The sequence below is a fragment of the Battus philenor genome, unplaced genomic scaffold, assembly GCF_028537555.1.
Source record: "Battus philenor isolate CCGP_79_NKW_IND1 unplaced genomic scaffold, ilBatPhil1.0.hap1 SCAF_8, whole genome shotgun sequence".
Taxonomy (NCBI): Eukaryota; Metazoa; Arthropoda; class Insecta; order Lepidoptera; family Papilionidae; genus Battus; species Battus philenor.
In genome coordinates, this window is record NW_027181748.1 from 15,260,714 (window position 1) to 15,287,842 (window position 27,129).

At 31.9% G+C, this 27,129-nt stretch overlaps 1 protein-coding gene across 1 annotated transcript in view; it reads left to right on the plus strand.

Annotated features, from left to right (window-relative positions):
• The first annotated feature begins 347 nt into the window (after positions 1–347).
• The window catches only part of LOC137931876 (tubulin alpha-1A chain), a 38,731-nt gene continuing 11,949 nt past the window's right edge, over positions 348–27,129 (plus strand). Inside the window, exons 1-2 of the mRNA XM_068775389.1 lie at positions 348–418; positions 25,349–25,571. Of these exons, the coding sequence (XP_068631490.1) occupies positions 416–418; positions 25,349–25,571 (226 nt within the window). The 5' untranslated portion in view covers positions 348–415. The remainder of the gene's footprint in view (positions 419–25,348; positions 25,572–27,129) is intronic.

Sequence of the window (27,129 nt, forward strand, 5' to 3'; positions counted from 1 at the left end):
TGGATTTTAAAAGAGGTATGTTAATTTATATGAAAAAGTAAGTTTTAAATGAAGAATATAGATGTAGGCACGGATGTAAATTTCACAGATTACATATACACTAATGATATAGATAAAAATTAAAAAGTACTCCGAAAGTGTTACAGATAAAGAAATAGAAAAATACAGAAAATACTTCGTTTAAAAGTTTAATGTTGTGTTGTGTGAGCAGTTTATTCTCGTTGCAATTTCATAGTTGGATGGCGTTGATATCGCGAGGTCCACTCAGAATAATCCTTGCGCGTGTTCTGCCTGATATATAAGGCACTGTATTCCCCAGTCCCACACATTTCGGGCCAGCGCGTTGCCTCACGAACTCGCTACGCCACTCTTTCTCTCTTCTCTTCGTGCTCAACATTTTTAACTCACATTCAAAATGGTGAGTCTAATTTTTTTTTCTTACCGCATAGACAAAAGCCAGTAACATGTTTCAATATTTTTCGAAAGGATTTATTTACATTTTATTTGCAAAAATAATCTCATATTTTGTAAATAAGAAAAATAGATTTGATATCATTTATTATTAGGTATAATAATTATCTATATAAAATAAATAAAATTAAAGCGTCTGTTTGTGATATTAAAATAACCGTTTTTTATTAAATGCTTATGAATATATACACGCTACATATACCAAAATTACATTTTTTTTAATTCGTCTGTCTGTATGTTTGTTACGGATCAACTCTGAATTATCTGGAACTATTTTGACAGAACTTATACAAGCAGTTAGTTGATGCAATAAGAAGTAACTTAGGCTACTTACTTTTTTTTTCAGAGAAATTAATAAACGAATAATAAAATCTAAATAAATTAAATATTTTAATAACAACAAAATTTATGTGTTTTAATAAGTTATATCTCTTATTAAATTTCTGACAAAAAACACTTTTAAGAACTTAATGCAAATAAAACTCATTTAAGTATTTTTTTATTAATTATTTATTCATATTAATAATTTATTTTTAATCTTACGTAACAAATAAATTACTTTATCGTGAAATATTAAAAAGATATCATATTTAAAAATGAAACTTTATTTTTAATTTAAATCACGAAGATTCTTAGACAGAAAAAAAATTCTAGAATGATCTAGACGATAGGCTTTAAATAATTAATAAAAGAGCTGTAGAAAAAGAATCTTCTGGAAGAGTACCTTTTAGATTTGGTTTTTATGCAATAGTTCAAGTTGGGGAAGTTGTGAAGGGGTTGTTCTCTGTGCTTTCAACTCCCTTAACCCTTTCATAAAACATGCAAATTTCGTTAAATATGACTTGACAATATTTCTCATTCTAAATTCAATTTTTTTTTTCATAATCCACTTTTTAAATTCATTTACAAAACTTTTAAATTCTCTCTTGTGACAGCCTATTTGAATAAAGAATATTTTAATTTTGATTTTGAATGCGAGAAGAGCCCATTTTGATACAAACCTAAATTAGGTTAACTTCCATGTATTAAAGATACCGGAAAGCAATGTCATTTCTGTCGACATATTTTACAGAAAAATCGATTGATTTGTTACCGTTCCGGCATTGATTTTGTATACTAGATGGCAAAAGGTTGTTGATAACGAAGGTGAATATATTGTTAATTAAAAATAAAAACTTGTTAAAAATGTAGTTGAGTAAATTTACTTAAGAAAGCGACATTACTCTCCGGTCGCGGTGTTCAAAACGCACTCATATCTAAGAGCCCACAAAAACCAAGAGATGCACTTATATCTTTAATACAATAGTATAGCAATTTATTCTCAAGCTCTAAGTTTAAGGAACTAAAGTTCGTTGAAATAAAATTTTGAGACATTACTAGGGTGTATATTTTTTATGGCTCCGTTATTGGGACGTCTCGTACAACCGTATCTTATTTTGGGAAATAGGACTCATATTATAAAATTTCTTTTTATTGTCATTCTCTTCTTTCGGTCTTCAATTAATCATTCATTCATTCTTCTATCGTACATCACATTATCGTACATTCTCATCTATTCTTAATTATCCTTCTTTATATCGCCTCTCTTCCTCAGTTAGGCGTGGAAAAAAATTACGATTCTGTAAATATAGATGTTGGTAAACCCTATACATGGGTTATATTTAAAATAAACCATATAATTAATGTTAATTCAATTATATAAACAGGAAATATTATATTTTAAATATATGTTTTCGCAATATATTAATGTCGCTAATATATAGAGAGGATTATTCTCGAAGTTTCGCTGTGGGATCGAATCAGAAATGAAAATATCCGCAGAGCTGAAGCTGAAGAATTGCACGTCTTAAGTGACAGTAGGCTGGGCTCATCGCTCGTGCATCCGATGGTCATTGAGAAAAGGTTCTCTAATAGTGACCACTAGCGGTAGACACGTCGTGGGCACGCCCACTACTAGGTATACCGCCGACATAGTCAAAGTCGCAGAAAGTCGCTGGATTCAGGTAGCACAAGCTGGTCCTCATGACGATCTTTGGGAAGACCTATGCCTTATAGACGTCTAGTGGTTGAAAACCAGCCAGATACAAATAACGAAAGAGTTTTTATTACAAGTTTATAATATAATTAGCGAAATAATTTTTTTCCTCAACTTATTATGTAATCTGTTAATTAAGCAAGACCGTATTATGTTCCCGATATTGCGCTTAGCTACGTAATATGTTTGCGGTTTTGGTTTGATATCTTTATTCCCTTACCGCAGGCGCTCTCAAATTTATTTGGTCTATTTATTACTTATGCGACAATAGATAGTAACTCTTTAAATTCGACTAGTATATATACAATTAAAACCGGATTGAAAGCAATTTTTTAAGTTTAAATGGAGAGCTAGCTGATTAATTGTTTATAATTTCATTTTATTAATAATAAATGAGTTGATTTTTTAATGTAGTTGATATAAACATATATAGGTAACTTCCATTGGTTACATTGCGTTGTAGGGAGAGAAGCTAGCTACGGTTCTCGGGGCTGACGGCTCTGTTCAACTTCTATTTTCGCCGACCAAAGTCCCCTCTGTACTTATATTTAAAAATGAATCTCTATTTCCCTTTATCACACCATAACTCTAGAACAGCTTTTCCGATTTATTCACTTTTTTTCATGAATTTCCTAATATATCGTAGAATGTCCTTATAATAAAAATTACTATTTTAAATCTGTGTAAATAGATTCAGGCGTTACTTTGCGGAAGTACATCCTTAGTAAGATAAATGCGCTGATAAATGCGCGTGCAGCAAACAATGCGAAACACAACTACCGCCGTTAAACCACTCAACACGTGTTTCACTCCTCCACGGGGCATACTCAGGAGTAATGTTACACCAATTAGTGCCAAACATCGAGTCGGTATTTGCGCATTTATCAGCGGGCTGGCAGGCGGTGCACTTCATTTCACGACTACTGCTACATAGCGGAAGTAGGTATCTATTAGTCCTTTTCTTACTAATAAAGGTTAATCAGAGAACAATAGAGAGGGAGTTTATTTTCGAGATCGAATCTAAAATGAGAAAATCCGCAGAAGAACCTAGATCACCGACGTAGTTCGAGGAATTGCTCATTAGAAGTGGCAGTGAGGACACATTGCTCGTGTAATCAATGGCCTTTGCATAGAACCCCACTAGGTAGACCGACGACATAGTTAAGGACACGGGAAGTCGCTGGATTCAGGCTGCGCAGGAGTGGTTATCGTGGCGATTTTTAGAGGGGAACCTATACCTTGGTGTCCATCGGCTGAAAAGAAGATAGAACAACTTCTATTTTATCATCTGGTAGTACAATATAGAATAAATGTATAACAATTACTCATCCACCAGTCTTTTCACATGTTTTTTTTGTAATTCACAGTTAAAAATATTTCTTAAAAGCTCTGATACATGAGTACATACAGATTGACCTCCGTTTAATTATAAATACAATCCGTGGCAATCGATTCCAATCAATATTGTCATAACAAACGCTGAAGGTTGAAATCTTTATTGAACTATACGCTATAAACGGGCGGAGGTAAGTTACCACCCGAGCGATCTTCTGATCTTCCTTCCATGTCTGATGGAAGCAGGTAACCACCTGAACACGTTGGGAAAGAAAATGATAACCAAGATTTATCTAGATGCTGTATTCACATATGTATAAAGAGTATTTACAATATACACGCCCCTGACACAACTATATATACCCGGGAAAAATTGTCCAGCTTTGCAAGTCGAACTTCGAGACTCACTCACTGAACCTAACTCGGAAGGGCAGCGTTGGGGAAGCTCCGAAAACTTTTCTCGTGCAAAATACCCCATAGCTTGAAGACGAAGGTCTTTGACCAATGTGTGTTATCAGTGGTGATTTACAGCTCCCCTAAGAAGGCTCAAAATCACCCAGAGAGTAATGGAGGGGGCTATGGTTGGAGTTTCGCTGCGAGGTCGAATCAAAAATGAGGATTTCCGCAGAAGAACCTAAATCACCGACGTAACTCGAAGAATTGCTCGTTTAAAATTGCTGTGGGTGTGGAACCTTGCTCGTGCATGGCCATTGATTCCGTGAAAAGACCTCCACGTGGTGGACCGACAAGATATTTGTCGCAAGAAGACGCTGGATGATGATGAAGACAGCACAGGACCAGTCATCAACTATCTTTGGGGAGGCTTTTACCTTACAGTCGGCGTCCAGTGCCGGAAAAGAAGAATACAATGTCAACGACCATAACCCTGATGAAGTCCGAATTCAAATCAGCGTTCGAATTTGAATTCGAAAGCGCAAGAATTATTTGATATAAAACTATTGTCGTAATGGCCAGTGATACGGAGCGCGAACGCTACGATTATTAATAATTGAACGTAATACTGGCCACAAAAAGCATAGCAAGAAAAAATTCAGTATTGAATATCTATATTTAATCTCTTCTATGTATTCCAAATGTATATGTTTAACTTTTAACCTAGGTTTTTATAAGTTACAATAAAAAAAAACAAGGTTCTCTGATACGCCTCCTGTCTTTGCGTTAATGCTATCTTATTTATTCATAAAATTAGCTAATGTACAAATAAATAATCAGTTTTTCAAACTTTCTAACCGTCAATGAATCATTTAAATTTGCAGTCACTTCTTGACTTCCTCTAAATTCCTTTCTTTTTTCTCTAGTTATTTATGTCCCTAGTTGTTTGTCTTTAGACAAGCTACTCCTGCATCTTCTCTCATTCTTTACAAAGTCTTTCTAGCTAGCTGTACAGTCTCCTTTGTTACGGAATTTATTTTGTCCTAAAATTAAACATTTGCTGTTTTCTTTAAAGAATTCCCAAAGGGACTTTTATCTCACGTATTTTACTTGTAATGCATGGCATATACGTAATTACACGAGGATTGAACACGACAATCGTCTCTCCCGCATATGCAATGAACCTGCGGTAAGGGAATGCATTGTTTGGACAGCATCATTAGCATTGTGTATTTATTTCGGTCTATTATTCACTCACACTTAATAATGGCAACGATGTACATTGTATCCCGCCAAACGTCTATTTGACAGTTTAAAAAGCCGCCATTTTGAAAAACATTTTGATCAAGAAAAAGTCTCCTGAATGGAGATTAATTTAATAAATTAAATATTAAATTTAATAAATAATTCAACCGTTTATAAATAAATAATATTATGTATATTTTTATTGTAGTAAAATATAATTATTTTAAAATAAATATTTTCTTTTTTCATACTAAAAAATGACATTGTAAATTATAACGAGTGGATCGAAAAAAAAATGCGTATTCATTGAATTTAGAAATGGATTTTCCGGTCGAACGCTGTCGATAGAATCATTAAACCAACGCCAATAATTACTGGTAACTAATTACCTTTTGGAATAACTTTTTAAAACGCACACAGGCACGAACGATTGACCACAGACTATTCATATTGTTCGTAATTACTTTTTAAAGCAAATTTTTATTAAAGTTTTTCTTATTCTCTATTTCCTTAAAGTAAAATGTATACAGACTATAAGTCGGTAGTAACCAATATAGCTAAGTCGACTGGCAAGCTAAAAAGGTAGTGGATAAGTCACATAATGTGCAGAACTGGCCGCTGGAGCCTTATTGTTTTGGGGCAGAAATCGCAGACTGGCTAGGCCGACTTAGAATGTCTACCCACATGGTGGATGACACGACCGACAGACGGCTTTGTTAAGTCCTATTGGAAATGTATGACCAGTAAACTTCCTAAATAAAGATGATGATTTATCATAAATATAATACAGTTACGTTGATTTTCTTTCTGTCTCATCATGGAAATGGTGAAGGAAAATCTGCACTATGCCCTCGTGATAGATTATGTCCGTAATCATGTCCTGAGATAGAGTTCCTGTCAAAACGGTGGTAACAAAGCCTATGATTTACATTTAAAAACTCTATTCGAACAAAAAACCCTTTTCTTTGCTTTAATATAGAGCTAAACTGATATATAAACACAGACTCAGTTTTTCAATCAAACACAAGATGTATAGCGCGAGAATTCTGATCTAACATCATCAAAGTTCTTCACGAAAGTTTTGTAATTTAAAGTTTAAACTATCCACACACGGGTGAACACTTAAATAATGATCCGGAACAAAAGATGCCTTTAAATGATAAGTGGCCATTATTTGTAAAGATTGAACATAAACAAAATTTCTTTTTAAAATGTTATTAACATGTCTTTCCGCGTTAAACAAATACAACTCCTCATTGGCATTGGTTTGGCTACGTTTTTTAAGTAATCATATTAAAATAAATTATAAAGCTGTATCCACATTAACCAGGCGAAGTAAGTCCGGGAATTTTTTTTAACAAGAATAGTATATTAATGATTTTATTGATTACTATGCAGTGTTCTTGTAACTACTTTAAAGTAGTAAATTAACATATACCAAGATTGATACGTAGCCTAACAAAAATGGCCGACATAGCCCTGCACATATGCAAATTGAAATAGCAGTGGACAGACTCTATAGTGTCCAGAACCGATGACGACTGGAGTCTAAGGTTCTGGAGTAAAGACCACGGATTGATAAACAAGTTGGACCTTGTTAAGGTTGTTGCAAGACCAGCAGTGGTCATCCCACGCTTGAAACACTGATAATTATTACATACTCGTATGTTTGTTTGTTTCCCAAGGCGCCATTAAACTTACTGTTACTGTCGCGATGTTTTAGGACATTTAACTTCTGCCACCTGAAATCCAGTGAAGCTATGAATGCCAGAACGCAAATTAAATTTGTCTATGCCAGTATTTTTTTACCTTTTAGCGCCATGCTCCATTTTAGCCTTTTTAAAATTCTTACGCCTCCCTATGTGACAAATAATTAGAAAAGGACCAATATTTAGCCACTTCCGCACATGCAGTAGTAGTCGTGCAACAAAGTGCACCGCCCGCCAGCCCGCTAATAAATGCGTATGCGGCAAACAATGCGAATCACACAACTGCCACCGCCAAATCACTCAACACGTGTTTCACCCCTCCACAAGGCATCTTCAGGAGTTATGTTACACCGATGAGTGCCAAACACAGAGGAGAGAAATAGTTTTTAATTTAAAACGAAAGAGCTAAGCTAGTATTGAGTCCATTTTTGATTTGCTTACAATCAAATTTCACTCTTGTGAGGCGTGGGTCCAAAAGAAACACGGGTAAACCAACTAAATCAAACAATGAGAAGTGAACCGTAAAATATCTTGCATCAGAAATACAATTTAAGACTTCAATCAAATAAAATACTCTTTGTTTGTAACACTCAAACGAATTCGAAATTATAAATGGAGCACTCAATTGATGTAACGGTTCATCCCAGTTCCGGGCGCCATTTTGAATGTAATTTGACTTTCTTTTATCTCAAGGCGTATTTAAATAATATAATAGAGTAAAGTTACAATGTCAGTTTATTAAGCATTGTTAAATGTACCAATTTATATTGAAATTGCTTTCCCATTGTATTTATTTATTTTAATACTATACTAATGTTGATTGATCAATTAAATTTATTTTCAAATTAATAGAAAATATTTTTTAATTAATTTCATTTGTGATTAAAATATCTTTAAATATCAATTTCAGACGCTATTTATTTATAATTATGAGCTGTATTCGCGGTGTTCATTATTCGAAATTTAAATTTCTTCCATATTCTATAAACTACTTCAATCGTCTTTTACATATATTGTTACATATTTATTTAACGAATAATAAAATAATTTGTCGATTTATATTCAGATATATATGTATATCCTTTAATAGAATATAGCTAATATAATTATGTTCACGACTGTACAATGAATCGCACCTGGAACATTATAACATCAGAGCTTTTGCATTATGTATAGCTTTGATAGTTATTTGCGGTGCATCACAAGTGGTTCGTAGGAAGTACAATGGTGCACAGTACATTTCCTGGTCTTATTTATCCGCACGCGCGGAAGTGCGAAGTATTCTTGAACAATACCACGTCAATAAATAAATAAACACAAACAGACAGACATAGATAGGCCTCCTTCAGAGATATAAGTGGATATACAATAATCGCCACGTTTAGCAAGCGGGTTAGCGATCGAAAGATAGTGTTATAGTACGTAGAAATTTTGAAAAAAACTTGTATGTGAGTAGTGGCAATCCTATATAATAAATGCACAAAATGTTAATTATATTATCCACGACCGACTATCGCAGTCCATATTATCATACACACCATATTCTATAATTTATATCTGTATGGTTATTCTAGGCGTACGTAGCTTTTACCGTACTTTGAAATCATAAGCTGAAGCAAAAATGGCGTATTTTATTCAAAAGTGAGTCGCGTGTTTCTATTTTCAACCTACGTTAATTTCCAAGGTCATAATTGCTTAATAACCACGAAGAGGTCTATACTCAGCATTTTTTTTTACTAAATCGTAAATAGTCCAGGGGTTTGTTAACATGAAGTAGCAGTGGGCAGGTCACATTACGCGCAGATAGCTCCTGAACCTCAAGCATGATATCATGGATCACCCAGTAAGATGCTGCATGCAGAACACTTCCAACTGCTCCTATTATAAATATATAGAGAAGGTCTATGTCAAGCAGTAGATGTACTGAGCTAACTGAAAATTAAAACTAAAATTTAAATTTAAAATGAATTCAAGAATTTAACCACCAACGCCTAAAAATTCACTATGTATTTATTACTATTTACTTCGTTAACTAGGTCATAGTATCTAGAATTTTCTAGAATTTTTCTTTTAATAAGAAATTTAAGACGCCAAAAGTCAAAATGGCGGCAATTTTGACATAAGACTGACACAAATTTGCATTGAATATTTATAGGTTATAAAACGTTCTAATAATATTTTTTATTAAATAATCCTAGAATATATGCTTACAAAAATGATATACGAAATGAATATGTAATTTAAATGTCACCACCCCCACTTGAGTTCAACGACCTTTAGAATAATTCGTGTACGTCATAAGTCACGCATCGGCTCGCCCTAGTTCCAAAAGCTATTAATTTTATTTTACATTGCGTTCCACTGTCTGTTGTTTAACCTATAATTTACCTTTTATGAACGTGACTTTTATAACGCATTTAACTAATTACAAGACCATCCTACCACTTTTTATGGTCCTCGTTTTCGGGAGTGTCTCGTACTTCAAATATCTTGGGTACACAGGGACTATTTTCACAAAATATACACATCTTCTTTCCTTCTCAATGTCATTTATTCATTCATCTATTATTAACTCATAGATTCATTCATTTATTCGTAATCCTTTCATTCGTCACCTCACTCTCGTCGTCTTCCCACCACAATACTACAGATTTACATTTTAGATTTACATTTATCACAGATTTAAATATTTATCTTGACTACTCTCATCATCTTACATCAAGGAGCATTTAATTATGAGTTAAATTTTCAACTCGAAAAAACTTTGTTTGAATTATAATTTGGTACTACTCCAAAGGTTCATGGAAACTTCGAGAAAAAACCATAAATGTTCCTCAAGCTTGGCTACCTTAAAAGAAGTCTTATGCTAGATGCTCTCAGTGCTGCACGGTCCGCGGAATCTACAAATAACACAGTAATAAAAAAATACGTAACCAACCACTTATTTATTAAAGACACTATTATTCTTGTTTAGTTTTGACTATAGAATTTTGATCCGCTTCCGACTCTATTATTACTCGTTTCCTATAATCACTAAAGTACATCCATAGTCGTTAAAACAAAGAAAAAAGTGCTTGAACAATGACAGGGCCCAGATTAAAATGTAAAGGGGCTTTCCCCTTTTGTTCTTCGCACAAAAAAGTAAAGTACTATAGAGCGGCAATATTATCCGGTCAGTGATCTCTTTGATTAAAAGTTTGCAATAGCTATTTTCAATAACATGTGCTAAATTTTAAATTTTATCGAAGAAAAAAAAATATTTATCTTCATGTTTCATGCAACATTTCTTTTTTATTTAAGTATTATTTGTTTTTGTATGCTTATAAAAGTATGTCGAAATAAATTTCGTATTAAATCTACTGGTATATACGGTTGTTGTTGAGCGCTATTAGCTTTTATAGCTTTCATAGTTTCGTCGGACTCAGGGCTCGCAGATTAGGAATGCGCGATTTGTTTAATTAAAAAAAAATCGGAATCAACCTAGCAATACATTGCTGGCCACTACGACTACAATACTTTTTTAAAATAGTTCTTGCGCATTCGAATTTAAATTGGAACGAAGATTTGAATTCGAACGCAGTTGTGCTACCGTCGCCATTGCATTTGGGCTAATATTTGAGAAGCAAATATGTGCAAAGGTGGTAGTAGTTTCCAACCTCTCCTTGAACGGTACGTGAATTTACAATGTCCATGGTAAAAGTTCTTCCTTGATCTGAGAAGAACCCACAAAAAATTCAAACGGTTTTTTGTCGTCATTTTTAATATTATAAATAAATAGCATTTAAAATAAAATTACGCCATAATATGACGGATTTTTTGCAAGATTTTGTTTAATGAACTTATTAAACCTATCTCCATACTTCATAATGCGACGAATTAAATTTATTTGCACCTTTTGTATAATACTGTATCAGTATGTTGTGATTAAATTATTATTTGTAGTAAATATAATACAAATATACAGTACCCGGCGATAAATATTGCACACCGACCTTTGGAAAAAGACAATCGGCTTATTTCGGCTTCGTAGAGCGTTATCTCTGTCGCACGAAATACAACGACTGACAAAACGACACAGTAGAGTGGGACAGAGATAGCGCTCTTCGAAACCGAAATTAGCCGATTGTCTCTTTCTAAAGGTCGATGTGCAATATTTATCGCCGTGAACTGTAGATAAATATGTTTTGATATCACTAGAACAAAAGTGAAAACTTGCACAAATATATCATATGTAATATTTACTATTTATTTATCATTATAAATAAAAATATCACGTTGGTTGCACTATAAATCACCCTAGTCTGTATCTGTGCTTACAAAGTTGACCCTCAATAAAAAAAAAATATGGCAACAAGGAGTATGAATATATGCATTTGACTTTCGATATAAATTTTTACTGGTATCTGTGGTCTAAATATATCAGCATTGTTTGTTCATAGCCAGGCATCTGTTTCCCTTTTACTATTTATTGTGAAATGAATAAGAGCTTCGAGAAGCTTCGTTCAAGTTATTCGTGTAAACTGAAGCCGTGTTTGGTTAAACCACATGTAAACATTGTTACTATTTGTAAAAATAAACCGTGTGTATAAAGCTTAAGTTCTCTTAGTGGTAATAATTTAACAAAATGTAGTGTATATAATATTTTTAAATATTATTAGTCTGTAGCTTTCATATGAAAATGTTCCATTAACACACTGGCCACTTTTGACAACAATACTCATATGTCTAAGTTATAGTTTATGACAATTCTATTTAGAATTCTAATTTCGAACTGTTCGAATGATGTCGCCGCCATCTTGTATGTCATCTATATTAAATCGTATTTGACCGGACTGATTTCGTACTGTCAAAAGATCTGTCACATTTAAATAAAAAAGTTGGAAATTTATTTTAGTGATTTTTTAAATAACCAAAACATTATTTAAAACAATAATTATTCTTTTGCGTATACTACAAGACGACATATATTTGCAATACGTGGGTGCGTACTAAGGACTCTCAAACTACTCAGTGCTTTTGCGCTGTTTAAGTACATCTATTGTTTCTATATGTGCGCCTCTCTTCGATGCCTACATCCATAACATATTCTGATTTATTTCCTACGATATAATTGCTTGAAATTAACGGAAAATGTTACGAATAAAATTATTAAAATTAATATATATCTATTTATTTTATATTTTTTTGAAAAATCAAAATATTTCCCGCGGTTTTCATGCAAGAATTGTCAATCAAACAGTTGAATTTTGTTTTTTTTTTTTACAAAAAATACAAAAGGTTTTCACAATATACTGCATGTCTATTAACAATGTTTATGAGGAGTGACATAACAATAAAAACGCAAAAAAAACGCTAATTTGCGTCGTATTTGAAAGAACAGTGTAAAACAAAACGAGTTTATTTGAAAAAAAAAAAACTTTTTTTCGTCTTCTTTCTGAACTATTTGACGCCTCCGTGACTCCTTGAAGCTTGAAAGCTTGCCAACGAAGCCCGAAGTGACAGAGTGAGCATAGCATATAATTTATAACTTATAATATTAAATATACCAATATAATTCTATTTAGAAACATATTTCATTATTACAGCCCCATCACGCAAGTATTATTATAGTATGGTTATTTTTAAAATAATAAATCAATGAAATAAATTTCTTACTTTTTTATTTAACTGTGGCAGATCTTTTGACAGTACGAAATCAGTCCGGTCAAATACGATTTAATATAGATGAGATAAAAGATGGCGGCGACATCATTCGGTCAGTTCAGTATATATAACCTAAATAATTTTGTTGATTTAACAAAGCGGAAAGTAACTCTATATTTTTATGTAACCATCGTCTGACTCAGAGACAGGAGTGGCGCGTGATGTCACCCGACCCTTCCAGGGGCCTCTCGCCCCTCCCTCAAAGTACGGGAAGTACTTACATCAAGTACCTAACGTACGAGCACTAGAAATTGGATATTCAAGTTTATTGGTCAAAATTATTGACATGTATAACATATAGAATAGTGGTAGCCTAGCGACAAAAACGGAGGCGTTCGATAGTAGGTTGCGGGTACGATTCCTGGAAAACAATCAAATAACTAACACTTGTGCAATAATTATATATCATTGCCACTGCTAACAAACGAATTTCCAAAGGATGGGTAGTGCCGTCCTCTGCGTACCAAAATAACACACTGCACCAAAGCGTGGCAATTATGGTATATCCCCCTGAAGATATTTTTGAGGGAGGCCTATTCCTTGCAATGGGCGTCTAAGGAATGAAACGAAGAAGCGGTTTATTAAAGCTTTTTAGAGCTCAATGAGAAATGAACAGGTTTGTGCTTTCTCTACGAGGTCGAATCTGAAATGCGGAGATCCGTAGACGGACGTAGCCAACATGGCCCAACTTATTAGCAGGTTGAAGTGGGAATAGGCAAGCAAAATAGAGAGCTGATCAGACTGCTGATGGATAAGGTTCTGCAGTGGAGAACGTCTACCCATAAGGAGACAGGCGACATTGTTAAGGTCGTTGGGTGATCCTGGAAACAGGCCACTTCTTTCTGGTCCCATTGGAAATATATAGATGTGGAATATGTCCAGCAGTGGACGTCTTCCGGCCGAAATAAAATTGATGATATTCATGTAAATAAACGGAATATATTAATAATCAATTTTGAGATGTATAAAAAAATATTACGCATATTAACAACGCGAGTATGCAAATAAATATATTATTATTTAATATTATTGAATTAGGAATTAGAACAAGAATGTTAATATTTTAATATATGAAGTTGAAAATTAAAAGTAATTGTATTGTCATTTAATCTCAGATGTCATTGTCAGATGGATATAAAACAAAAAATGGCGGCCATTTTTTCAATCTATATTTTTCTTTTTGTAAACTAATTAATCTTCGGAACGAATTTTCTTGCCGGTTTTTAAATCAATCGATAAATAAACAATAAAAACATTCATCTATTACCTAAATGACTTTAAGTGTCTCAAATTTTATTTTTAAATCCGGTAATCCAGGCATATTCATATACATTTTAGGTTATAATTTCTTTTAATCAAATAAAAATATAATATGTTTAGAACAATAAACATGGAACATATACACTCTAAATTTGAACGGAAACACAACCGGAATAAGTCTAAACAAAGGAAACAACTGTTTCTATGAATGCAAGACATGTTTTGATGGAAATGGAACGGAAACCCTAGATACATACGAAGATAGAAACAGTGATATAAAATTATCTACGCGAAATTATAAAAAAATATTACTTATCCCTTAGTAGCCTGATTTACGAAAGTGATTTTTTTAAATATTACTGTGTTTGCTTGAGGGTCTAGAGGTCTGAGGGGAAAATAGTTTTTTTTTTTAATTTCGTTAGAAAGAATATTATACAACAGTAAAATACGTACAGCCAACCTATAAAAAAACTAATACTAATGTGAACATTCGGTTTAAAAGTTGGTATCAAAATTGAAACTCTAGGTTATTAAGAGTTATAGGGATGAATGAGTAGCACATTTACTGTCAATTAATATATGGCAACCCTTTCTAAAAATCAATGGTTTGATAGATAACGTAATGTTAGTATACAGTAAATTGATTATAGCTGTAAAAGCTGAAAGGGTAAATGTGAAAGTTATTTAGCAGCGAAAAGATTTAAAGTCTTTACACCTTTTTCTAATCACCCCGTATAAAGTGATCAGTCACTTAGTAACTTACTTTTTATTACTATTTTACCATGCCATATATAACGTTAAAGTTAACCATACATCATTCTGTATAAATCTCCACTACATTTACAAGGTAAAATCGCGTTTTTGAAAACACGTACTAAATCTAAATTTTACACATTAAATTTAATTGTTATTTACTATCTGTCCCTGCAAAGTTTGTACTGGCAGAAGCTTTTGGCTTGTAGTATACCATTAAAAAAACACATTAATGTATCACATTTCAGTGAATAATTTATACAAGGAATGGAAATAAAGAAGAAAAAAATAAAAAATAAAAAAGAAGAAAAAAATAAAAAAGTTTTCTTGCTGCTAAATGTTATGAATGTGGTGAATGTACGCAAGTTAAAAGTTTTTACATCTATTACCAATCATCTTGTATACTAACATTACGTTAAGTTACAATTTACAGCTTTTTAAAAACACCGAGCTATGAATTATCCGGTTGAAAGCTTATACAACTATTTCTTACACAGGGTAATAATTGTAATTAAGAATAAAGATAAGTGCTACGAGTAAATAAGTTTTTAATAAAATTAATAATAAACTGAAAACGGGACCAGAAATATATGCAAATGTCAAAATGCAATTCCATAAAACTACAATTTTAATTGACAAAAGCATATTTGGCATACAGCCAGACGCGTTACTAGGCAGGGGGTCGTGGACGCGAATGCCGGCGCACTGCGGAAATCTTACAATGGCACGGCATCTTATCAGATAGAGTGCATTACGAACAATGGTCAACGGTCGAATGCAAACTATTTTTAGTCTACTTTCTATAATAATGAAAATTATAATTAAATAGATTTAAATATTCATTGTAGGGGTGAAAATGTACCTAATTTATTTTTTGTCAATTAATATATGATACATCCTATGCAGCAATCTGTGGTATGAGAAATAATAAATAACGTAATGTAATAGGAAAAGTCGTTTTCAAAATTTTGCATATTCAAATTAATTATTTTCTGCAGACTTTTAGTTTCAGAGTGATCACTTAATACAAGGTGATTGGAAATACGTATAACGCATTAAATCTTTTTAATGACCAATAATCGCTTTAAAACTTTTACTACAATAATCAATCTGTATATAAAAAATGGGACAGGAATGAGACTTCTATTTTATAGGAAGTCAAACTTGTTTATTGTTCTATAAACAAATAAACGATATTTTACATGAATTACTTATCTATTTTTAAACATATTTTTAAATAGCTTCTAATATCACAATGTATATAACTAAATTGCTTACGTCGTGTAAAAATATTTTTTTTAAAAAGAGTATTCGTTTCTTTTTCTACATTAAAATTAAAAAAATCAATGGCTTTGTTGGATATGTTAAAATATGTAATTGATTTTATACATTTAACGTTTGGTACGTATATCAATTATAAATAAAATATTAAGGTCATATGTAAACATTTAGGAACTGATATAGTCGCCATTTTTAAAATTTAGGTCACGTGGTAACCTAATATTTTGACACGTGAATCATAAACGGACATAACAAATGCAGCCTGCATCGATTTCAATAACAAAAAAAAACAATTATAATTAACAAAGAGAGGAATAACTCGATCCGTCTGAAACTAATTGCCCGCGCTTCGAGCTTGACGTCGTGTTTTTTTTTTCACTTTTTTGTTTCCCGCCAAACCGCCAGCGGTCGCGGTTCAACGACCCCGCGCCATCTTACTTATTACCTACAATCATGTAATAATCAACTTCACAGACTGCTATTTCTGAAATTGTTATTGTGTTATAATGGTTACAATCACGAATTTATATTTTTTTTTCAGAATAAACAAAAAAAGACATATGTATTAAAACTAATGACAGATATATTCAGTCGTAATTTACAACAGAATGATATATATAAAAAGACTGAAGAGGGCTATGTTCAGATCTTTCTGTTTTCCTTGAAAACCTTTTCTATGGATCAGTTTAATTTAAGTTTCATTCAAAAGTTATTACTATATATGTCCGACTATTTTTTTCAACATCTTTATTTACGTAATTCTAAACATATTACAATATAAGCAGACGTAAAAATTAATATTTGTATTATACATGCATTATACATGATTAACAACCCTTGCTATGAGATAAAATAAATAAAATGGTTATTCAATAACATATTAAAAGGCTTCAAAGTCACTTCACCCTTTATTGACAAAGACGTACAGGATGATTTCTTTATTTTCGCGAAGCCTGTAATCTACGCCGCCCTCCTTAAAAAGACCGCTATATCCTTGCCGGAAGTTTGTACTAAGGCCTCTTTGCCTCGGGGGCTTTTATTGATGATAAAAAAATACGGTTCGATTTGTACTTTATTTTAAATAGGTTATGTGTAAATGCCATAATCTACCATTAGGTGTTAAATTTGTTTTTTTTTCTTTTTTAAAGAAAGTCAACAATGTTCGTTAATTATTCCTAACATTAATTTTTAATAATAAAAATAATGGATAATAAATCATTTTGTAAAGTTACATATGTGGTACACTATACTTTAGTCACCGCGGTTATTTCCAAGATTTAAAAAAACAAAATATGTCGAGATTATGCATAGCAGATGTTTGTAATTTCTTACTGCCTTTTGTTACTGTTTATCTCTTATAAAGTAAAATAAAATAAAGAAAACATATCAATAAAGAACTTACAGAGAAATAATACTTAGGTCATACATCCACCACAGGCTATATATAATCCGTACAAGATTACAAGATTGGTGTATATTACTTTTGAATCTCTGTATCAAGTTATGATGGTTCCCATCACCGTTTTTTAACAGTGGATTGATGAATTTTTTAGTTTTGAATTTAATTTTTATATTCTTAAAGCTTATTTCAATCTGGACACACGATATAACATTATATAAAAATACTATAACATATAAATGTATATAAGTATTAAAAACAATAATCAATAATATTCAAAATACTATATAATTTACATAATATATACTGACACATGACACATGTGTCACGACAGCTTGGCTTATTTTCTTATCTAAGAGATAAAAAGACGCTTACAAAAACTATAATATTACCTACAAAGTAGGCTCTTAAAAGAATTACAAGAAATATAACTTATGCCTATTAAATGAAAGATATAATTAAAAATATTTTACATGATTTTGAAATTAGTTTATTTTTAAATTTGCTCATTGATATCCATTCATTATTTAAATCTAGATTTTATCTAATTAATATGCTTCTTAACCTCGTAAGTTATCTTACAATTCAGACAAATTACAAGGCAGTTTTTTCCTAAATCTACTTTACGTGTATAATTATCTATCTTATCTATGTGTATGTGCATACACTTATAAGTTTAAAAAATATTTTGTACCTCTATTGTAATATGGTAATAAAATAGCGAGGAAAACAAAAAAATGTTTTTAAAAAATAATCCCTTTCCTACAAAAGATGTCTGTTAACCTAAAAATGATAAATGAAATAAATCTAAATTCCCTAACACAACTGAATTCTGAAATTAATAGTTTTCTAATGAGACAGCTAGTTTAATCTTTTGTTGCACGAATACAGATAAAAAATGGAATCGGGCACCGCTTGGTACCGCTCTCGAACAGCGCTTCTAGTAATCAATCTTTGCAGAATAAAGCCTTTGACTAATTTGTTTTTTTTTTCTGAATTATTGACTGTTATGTAAAATCGAATACAATGAACTTTTTATACTAATACACATTTTTGCATGTTGTAGTAAAATATTTGCGCGGGAAATTCTTAAATTTTTTTATTTGACAGTTGTCAGATTTCGTAAAAAAAACTACACAACGTAAAATAACATTAATCACTATTAATTAAAATACTTATACAACAAACAACGAATAGACAATAAATATTGAAATAATTTAATTTTTCTCGAAAAAGAGATATGCGTGTGATTATCTATTTCTATTAAAATAATTTTTGCATGTTATAGTAAATTATTTGCGCGGGAAATTCTTAAATGTCACTATTTGACAGTTGACAGACTCCGTAAAAAAACTATACTACGATGAATAACATTAATCACTACGAATTAAAATACTTTTAGAACAAACAATAAATAGACAATACAAAGTAGTAAGCAATAAAAAAGTTCAATTTGTCCCCAAAAAGAGACATGCGTGTGGTACGAATTGGAGTTTTAGTACATAATTGTTAAAAGAAGCAATGAAACGCCCACACGAACGATAATAGTACGGACAATTGTAACAAGAAACAATTTTGTAGCAATTACTATCGAATTAGCGTTATAAATAACATTGGATTACTTTACTTGTAGGCGTTCAATTGCAAAGAGTTTTTATATCATCGTTAGACGCTTAATGTTAACACAAAATTGGGACATACCCCCTCTCTCAGAGTACGTGACGTGAAACACTATTCAGGCATTATACATATAAGCGAATATCGTGTTTAAAATTTGAATCTTGAAATATATTTGTGCTGGATGCCAATTACGTGAACTGCTTGTAGATCCAAAGTATCGATACTTATTGAACTCCGGATTTTTTAGTTTTATTTTTTTTTGTGGGAAGAAAGGACCTTGACAAACTTTTGATACCTGTAATCTAGAGGTAGGTCCATATTAGATACTGTTAGTAATGGAATACAACCTCTTTAGTATATCAATGTAAAAAACGAACAGCAAAAAGCAGAAATAAATCTGTTCTCAACCAATTCAAGATTAAGACTAGGGTCTCACCAATTTACCAAGGAGTCCTAAGTTATTTTGGATATATCGCTTGCAGACAGAAACTTTCGACAAACTGCTGGTTGTAGGAGAAGTAGAGGGTATGGGTAGACTTTCCATAACTACTGTGCTGAGGAATGCTGAAGATAGGATAAGATAGAAAGAGCTTGTCAATTCCGTCAGCTTATTTCAAGACGGACACGACTGAGACGAAAAATAAACCCGTATTTAAAAATTAATAATTTCTTTGAATGAAAAACCTTTTTAAATTTGAAATCACTTTAATATAATTTCAATCATTTATAAGTTGTTAAAAAAATTAAATCCGTTTATTAATCAATAGAATTTAATATAATTATATATTACTAGTAAATTATTGTGCGAATATCAAAAAGCTTTAACTGATTTTTTATCATTACTAAATATATTATCTGTGTAACATTAAAAAGTACTTATAATGTTTATATTATGGCTTTGTACGTCACAAATGGCGTCCATGCCCTACAAAAGTTTCCAAGTTGATGTCTACTGGCAGGTGTTTCTGTAATTAAGAATATTTAGCATTGACGCTCTGTTTATGGCAACACAGCATAGTTCAAATGTTAGATTTGAGACAAATACATTTAATTAATACTTATTTTTAATTAACTAGTGATCTCCAAATATCTTGCTGTGACTCGTGATTATTACAGTCTGTTCTACAGAATGCGCTGCATTAATGATCCCTGTTTGGTAATGTTTTTGTTTTGTTTTATTATTGTTTGACTTTGATTCATTAAATGTTCTTAGTGATATAGTCATAAGGTAACAATTGTAACTAATTTTATTTTTCTAAGTTTGTAAATTCTTACTGCCTTTTGTTACTGCTTATCTACAATAAAGTAAAATGAAATAAAAATAAAAGTAAAATCGAAGTAGGAATGAGGTGATACATAACTTTGGGGATTAGTAACTAGATGTGGTAGCGAGCTATATATTGCTTAGAAAAAATGGCCGTATGGATCTTGGGTTTCTGGAGTCGAGACCACTTATGCTGAACAGTTGACAGATAACTTTGACGTCGACGATCGAGGGATACCGGCCGCTTCTAGCCAGTCGTAAAGAAATTTCTGGTGTAGTTCAATGTCCAACATTGGACGTCTTACGACTGAAATAATGATGATGAAAGTTGATGAAGATATACCTACACATATCTTCATGCCGCTTATCAATAGTTCATACTATTCATTTATGTAGGAAGTACAATCGCATAGGCATGGTGGACAGACAATCTTGATGTCGGAAGGCATACAGCGGTAGAGGGTTTTTTTCTCCTTCCATCCCCTATTTAATTGGGAACAGAGTTTTGTATTTCTTAATAATTTTTTCACTTGAATTTTTATTTTCGTTCTCGTCTTCCATAATACACAATATCCTTTTTTCCTCCTTCTATCATTCTACAGTTCCGACATCCTTTCTCAATCATTCCATTCCTTTCGTACATCCTCAAACACTTCAGTTATCCATTTCTATTACAGTATCACAGTTTTAATTGGTTTAATTATTTTCTCGTGTACATCAATTTTATCACAGATTTATTTTACAATTTTTTTTGCGGTAGAGGGTTAAGGCTTGCGAAAGCAGGTCATGGGTTCAATCATCTTATCAATCTTATATAATTCACACTTTGTGCATTATTTATATGAGATTGCCACTGCTCACAAACAAATTTCCTGATGATGGACAGCAGCGCCCTCTTCGTCCCATAACACCACACTGTGATCGCCAACCCGCTTGACCAGCGTGGTGATTTTAGCATAAATATCTTTGAGGAAGAGTAATATACCTTTCAGAGCATATTGCCCTTTTAGTTTGAAAGACTTGTAATTTACAACTTATGACATTATTTTATATTTTAATAATTTTAATAAATATATAAGCATCATATAATATAAAGATAAATAAAGAGTAATCATTCTGTTTAAATCTTTGTCTATTGGGTGTTGTTTCTCGTCTAACATACGTATTTCTTTCAATTAATTTTATAGAACTAGTTTCAATAAAATTATTTTACACTAGCTTTCTTTAAAAAATTCAAATTTATTTAGTTCTTTTTTTGTTTGATATTTTTTTCTAAAACAAAGGTAACCTAAGTTAGTCGCTATTACATTCGCTACCTGCCAGTATAAATCCCGTCAAAAACGGTTCAGCCATTTCAAAGATTAACCAAGACAAACAGACATATATATACACTATACAGTAAAAAAGTAGTTATTTTAACATTACAAACAGACGCTCCAATTTTATTTATTTATATTGTATAGATTATTACACTAATACCAATGTTTACTTTTTTTAAAAATTCAATGCGTGCGAATTAAGTGTATTGAAGCATGCAACATTTTCGTGTTACTAACTAAAAAGCCATTGCAGGTTTTATAGTGGTTTAATCTGTGCGTGTATCTAGCGAATAAACATCCCCCACCGCATTGCCGGGATAATCTCTGGGATTTCCATTTTATATTTTTTATTTATAATCATTATATTATAAAATAATTAAAACTCTTTTGTATTTTTAACATATTAATAAATTAATTGACGTAACAAAAGTTGTTTTGTATTATCTGTGATCGATTCTAAGCTTAATGTAATATTTTTTTAATTCACAACATTGTCATTGGCCGGTGCGTATAAATAAACAAAGTCGTGGATTTTTCGAAAAAGGAACTAGGGACGTACAGTTTTATAATTTTTTTTAATAAAGATGTTGTAAGCAAAATTAAAATCGAGCAGAAAATTAATATTTTAATATTTATTATTATAATTAATATATTTCGAAAATTAAGAAAACAAGCTATTTTTAAATAAGCTACTTTTTCCTTGATACAGTCAACGTGGTAATGGACATAATTTAAAAATAACATTCGAATAATGAGAATAGAATTTGTGTAACGCATAATGCAAGAAAATAATTATTTATTTATTTGATTGTTCAGATTTAAACTGAACTTTATTTACTGTGTTAACTCTTTTCCAGTCCAGAATTTTTAATTATAACTAATTATATGCATGCAATAAAAAACAATATTTAATGATGCCTAAGAAGTATAACTTCTCACGTACGTACATAAGCACACGCAAGCATTTTTTTATAAGAACATTAAAGAAAATACTAGTAAACAAATTTGTACACACCTCAAGTGATGACGTGACCAATAGAAATAGGAGTAAACTTTTATACGCATGGATTATTATTTCTAAAACATATTTATTCAAATTGGACGACAGAAATTTAGACTTCCATTTTGTCCTACGATCTTTTTTTACAAAAGTTTTTCTTTTTAGACTGTTAAATTTAGCAAATTTCCGTTAACAAATGTAATTCAATTTTATTACAGAAACTTATACAACTATGCACGTTTCTTTATTTAGAAATTACCTAGATGTATGTGTCACTAATAATTAAGTGAAACCTGCAATACGATAATATCAAATTGGTTTCTGCGTATACAGACAGCATTGATAGATACTTTTTAGTAAACGCTAATAATTTAGGACTTCATAATGAGCTATATGCTATTAGCCTTAATAACGTTATTGCTATTTTAGTTATCTGTTTACCTCAAAAACTGGAATCTGATGTCTCCATTTATTGCTTTAATGTACATTACGACTACCCTTAAATAGTAATGATAATAAATTTCCTTGAGGACTAAATAAAACCTGTATTCCAAGTACAGATTATAAAAACCAACTTAAAATTATTTATTGGGTAGTTGAATTTATTTATCGTTTCCGTTAACAGCTAAATAAGCTTATCAGATGTAATTATGAAATTAGCGGAGCTATTAGCGTTATATTGAAAAACGTTTTGACTAAAAGCTCTTTAACTCAAATTACAAAATAGCATGCTTTATTAAATTACGATATTCGTAACAATTTTCCTTGTAATGCATACAGGATGATAATGCTCATTTGTCGGTAATAAATTTATGGTGGACTTTATCTAAAAATATAGTTTCAGATATAATAAATAAACAAAAAATACCATTGTGATAATATAGTAAGTGAAAGCGTTTTTAATATTCAAATTATTATACACTAAAATTAATTATTTTTTATTATCTGTAAATAGAGATTTCCAAGTCGCATTCCAATAGAAAAAAATAATTAATGTAACATTTCAGAGTGATCACTTTATACCAGAGTTCCCCAAATTTTTTTGTGTCGTAGACCCCTTGTTTTTCCCTGTTGGGTAGACCCCCTACTTACCTGATATTGATTTCCTGTAAATTTCTAACTGTAGTAAAGTTTAGTGTTAAAAACTTAAAGTAAAAACACATGTTAATTTATACATTTATAAATTGAAATTTAAATTTAAATTAAAACTACTCAAAATAAAATTTTGTATCTGTTATGTAAAATATACGTAACATTAAATAAACACGAGACTGCGACTCTCAGGTTTTTACAAGTTCAAAATGTATTGCGACCACAAAGCGAATACCAACATCCTACAATTTTATAAACATATATAATAATTTTTTTACTTCATAGGTACTTTTATAAATAATGTAAATGTTTTAATATTAGAAGATAGTATAATAATATAGTAAGTAAATAGGTACTATCAGTGTATGTGTTGAGATCCACTATCGTGGACCCCATTTTCATTTCATGGACCCTCATTTTTTTTTTCGCTGACGTAGACCCCCTGCAGGTTGTCATAGACCCCTAGAGGTCGATATAGACCACTGCTTTATACAGAGAACTTATTTCGATTGGTCAATGTGAATACGTCTTTCTAATTTATACTACGCTTGTCGGTCTACCGTCTCTTCTAGAACCTTGACACCATCGGCCATTTCAAATATTATTTATTGGAAAAGCATGCAAATATATTTCTGAGCATTGAACACATTTAATATAGTAAAATTTGTTATCCTTCTATTCAATGTATATGTATTAGCTATTTACAGCGTAGCATTATGAAGTCAAGCACTTATATTGGGGTTTGATTGTTTGCTGATATGGCTGTAATGGACTTTATTGTGTTGTTTGATTGAAATCCATTAAACGCATCGTCGTGTGATGATTTAGCAAAAATTTTAATCTATGTTTTTTACACAATCATACGCATCAAAAGACTGGTAGCCGAATTGTTGCTACTATAATAAATTTAAAGTTCCAAAAGTTATTTGATCTTCCTTTTCTTAGTTTTAAATCTATAAATTAAAAGTATATTATTAAACGAATGTTATTATAGCATTACATTATTATAGCATTATTATAGCATTATAGTATTATAACATATAGAATGAGCGGAGTTTGGTTAATTGACTTATTTACATTGTTTATATTATAGTGTATACATTTTTTTAATAATTCTAATTTGTATCGCTAGTGTTTTTTTTTACAATATTTATCTTTCGCTTTAACTAAACGCAGACAGTTGGGAGAGGGTTGCCGCTATTTGATACGGATCTTTCTTCTCCCAGCTGCGAGGCACGACAGCGTTTTATAATTTTTTTTTACAATTTTTTTTTTACACAATTTTCATAATTTTTTTTACATAATGTATACATTAAACTGTAAATGCATATTAAATTATTCATATTTAATTATCTCGGATAAATAAATTGACCGATAATTTTATTAATCTGTATGTATCTTTACGAAACATGAAAAAAAATAAAAAAAGTCCGTTTTATTTATAATTAAAAACATTGTTTTGCTCGCAGAGGGAATGCATTTCGGTCCACATCGGACAGGCGGGAGTCCAGATCGGCAATGCCTGCTGGGAGCTGTACTGCTTGGAGCACGGCATCCAACCTGACGGGCAGATGCCATCGGACAAGTCGCTGGGGGGCGGTGATGACTCCTTCAACACTTTCTTCAGCGAGACCGGCGCCGGCAAGCACGTGCCCCGGGCGGTTTTCGTGGACCTGGAACCTACTGTAGTCGGTAAGTACCCTAAGAATATAAACAATATAATAAAATCCTGCTATGTGTTACAATTTCCTTATATTTACTACACCAATACCTCGCTTTGCGTCGTTTCGTTTTGCTTTTTTTTCGAAGTTGCGTCTCTGCTTAATTAGTACTTTTTTTCACTGTGCGTCGTTAGATTTTCGAGGCTACGTACTTTTGGGTTCGAGTCTTTAATTTTCTTTTGAAATTTTCTTTTTTTCCAAAAGATGGCATCACTTTTGTTTCTAATTGCGCCATGCTATAAAACTCGGGGATTCCCTTTCTAACTAAAAATCAACGTTATTTTAATACAGTTTTATTTTCACTTTGTTTTGCTAATTTAGGAGTTCAGTTTCAATACCTTAGTGTGTCGTGCTTTTTTTTAAAGAGAATAATAAAATTTTTACGTGTTGTTTCTGGTTACAAAAAAGGTATATTTTTTCCAATTTATTTATTGGCAGAGTTATATTATTTTTGTTTTAAATATTTACATTGTTCAATTTTCTTTTTAAAAAGTAGTATTTTCGTGACCCTGGAACCTATCTTCGATCTTTACGTGGTTTGCTATAGAAAATCTTAATTCACTTTGCGACGTTTTTTTGGAACATAACCACGACGCAAAGTAAGGTATTGGTGTATAGCATATGATTTTTTTGTTTGTTAGCAACTAATGGATTTCAAATTTGATGATATCTTTTAGTTATTGGATACAAAGCATAGGCCACCTCCATGGTGGTAGGCTGCTCTTCAAAGATCTAGAAATATAGAAACACAATTCCAGGGATATGTAATTATTTATTTTGTGGAACACATATTAACGCAGTGGTTTTATACGTGAACGAACAACTAGCGCCATCTATCGACACTGGCCGACACTACAGAGTTTTTACAAGTATTTTCAATTTGGTTTTATTCCACTAATAATTTGCACAATGAAATTAATTTCAAACTATAGGTTATTTAAATAAACTGGCATAAGACTGAAAAGAGCGGAATAATTATCAGACCTTAAAAGTTAGTTAACATTTGCAGTATTTTTTTAAACTGCTATCGATAAAAGAATGCGGGCTCATAGGATCATTAACCTTTTATTGATATAACTGTCAGCCAACTGTCAAATTTTGAACTAGCTGTCCTGCCGGACATCCTATTTTCATCATCTTCATCATTTCAGTCAACACGTCAACATAGGCCTCCTCCATAGATTTATAATAAGACCACTTGGAAGCGACTTACATCCTGCGTCTTCAAGCAAACTTCTGAACAAGGTCGAGTCTCCTTATGAGACGTCCTCTGCTGTGCTTGTCAGGTCGTGATTTCCACTCCAGAACCATAAGGTCGTTCCCATTACGGGGAGCTGGTCTGGCGCGAGTATGCCGACGCAAAGGAGGTCTACTTCTTGGAGACTAGACGCGCTCAGACTCAAACCTGGAAGCGGATCTGTGAGATCGTTAGACCATGTGGGACGGGATCTATCGAGTGATACGCCGTACGGGGGTGAGGCGAGAAGTCAGTCCAAGTGCTGTGGATGCAGCGTGATCAGCCAGGTTGC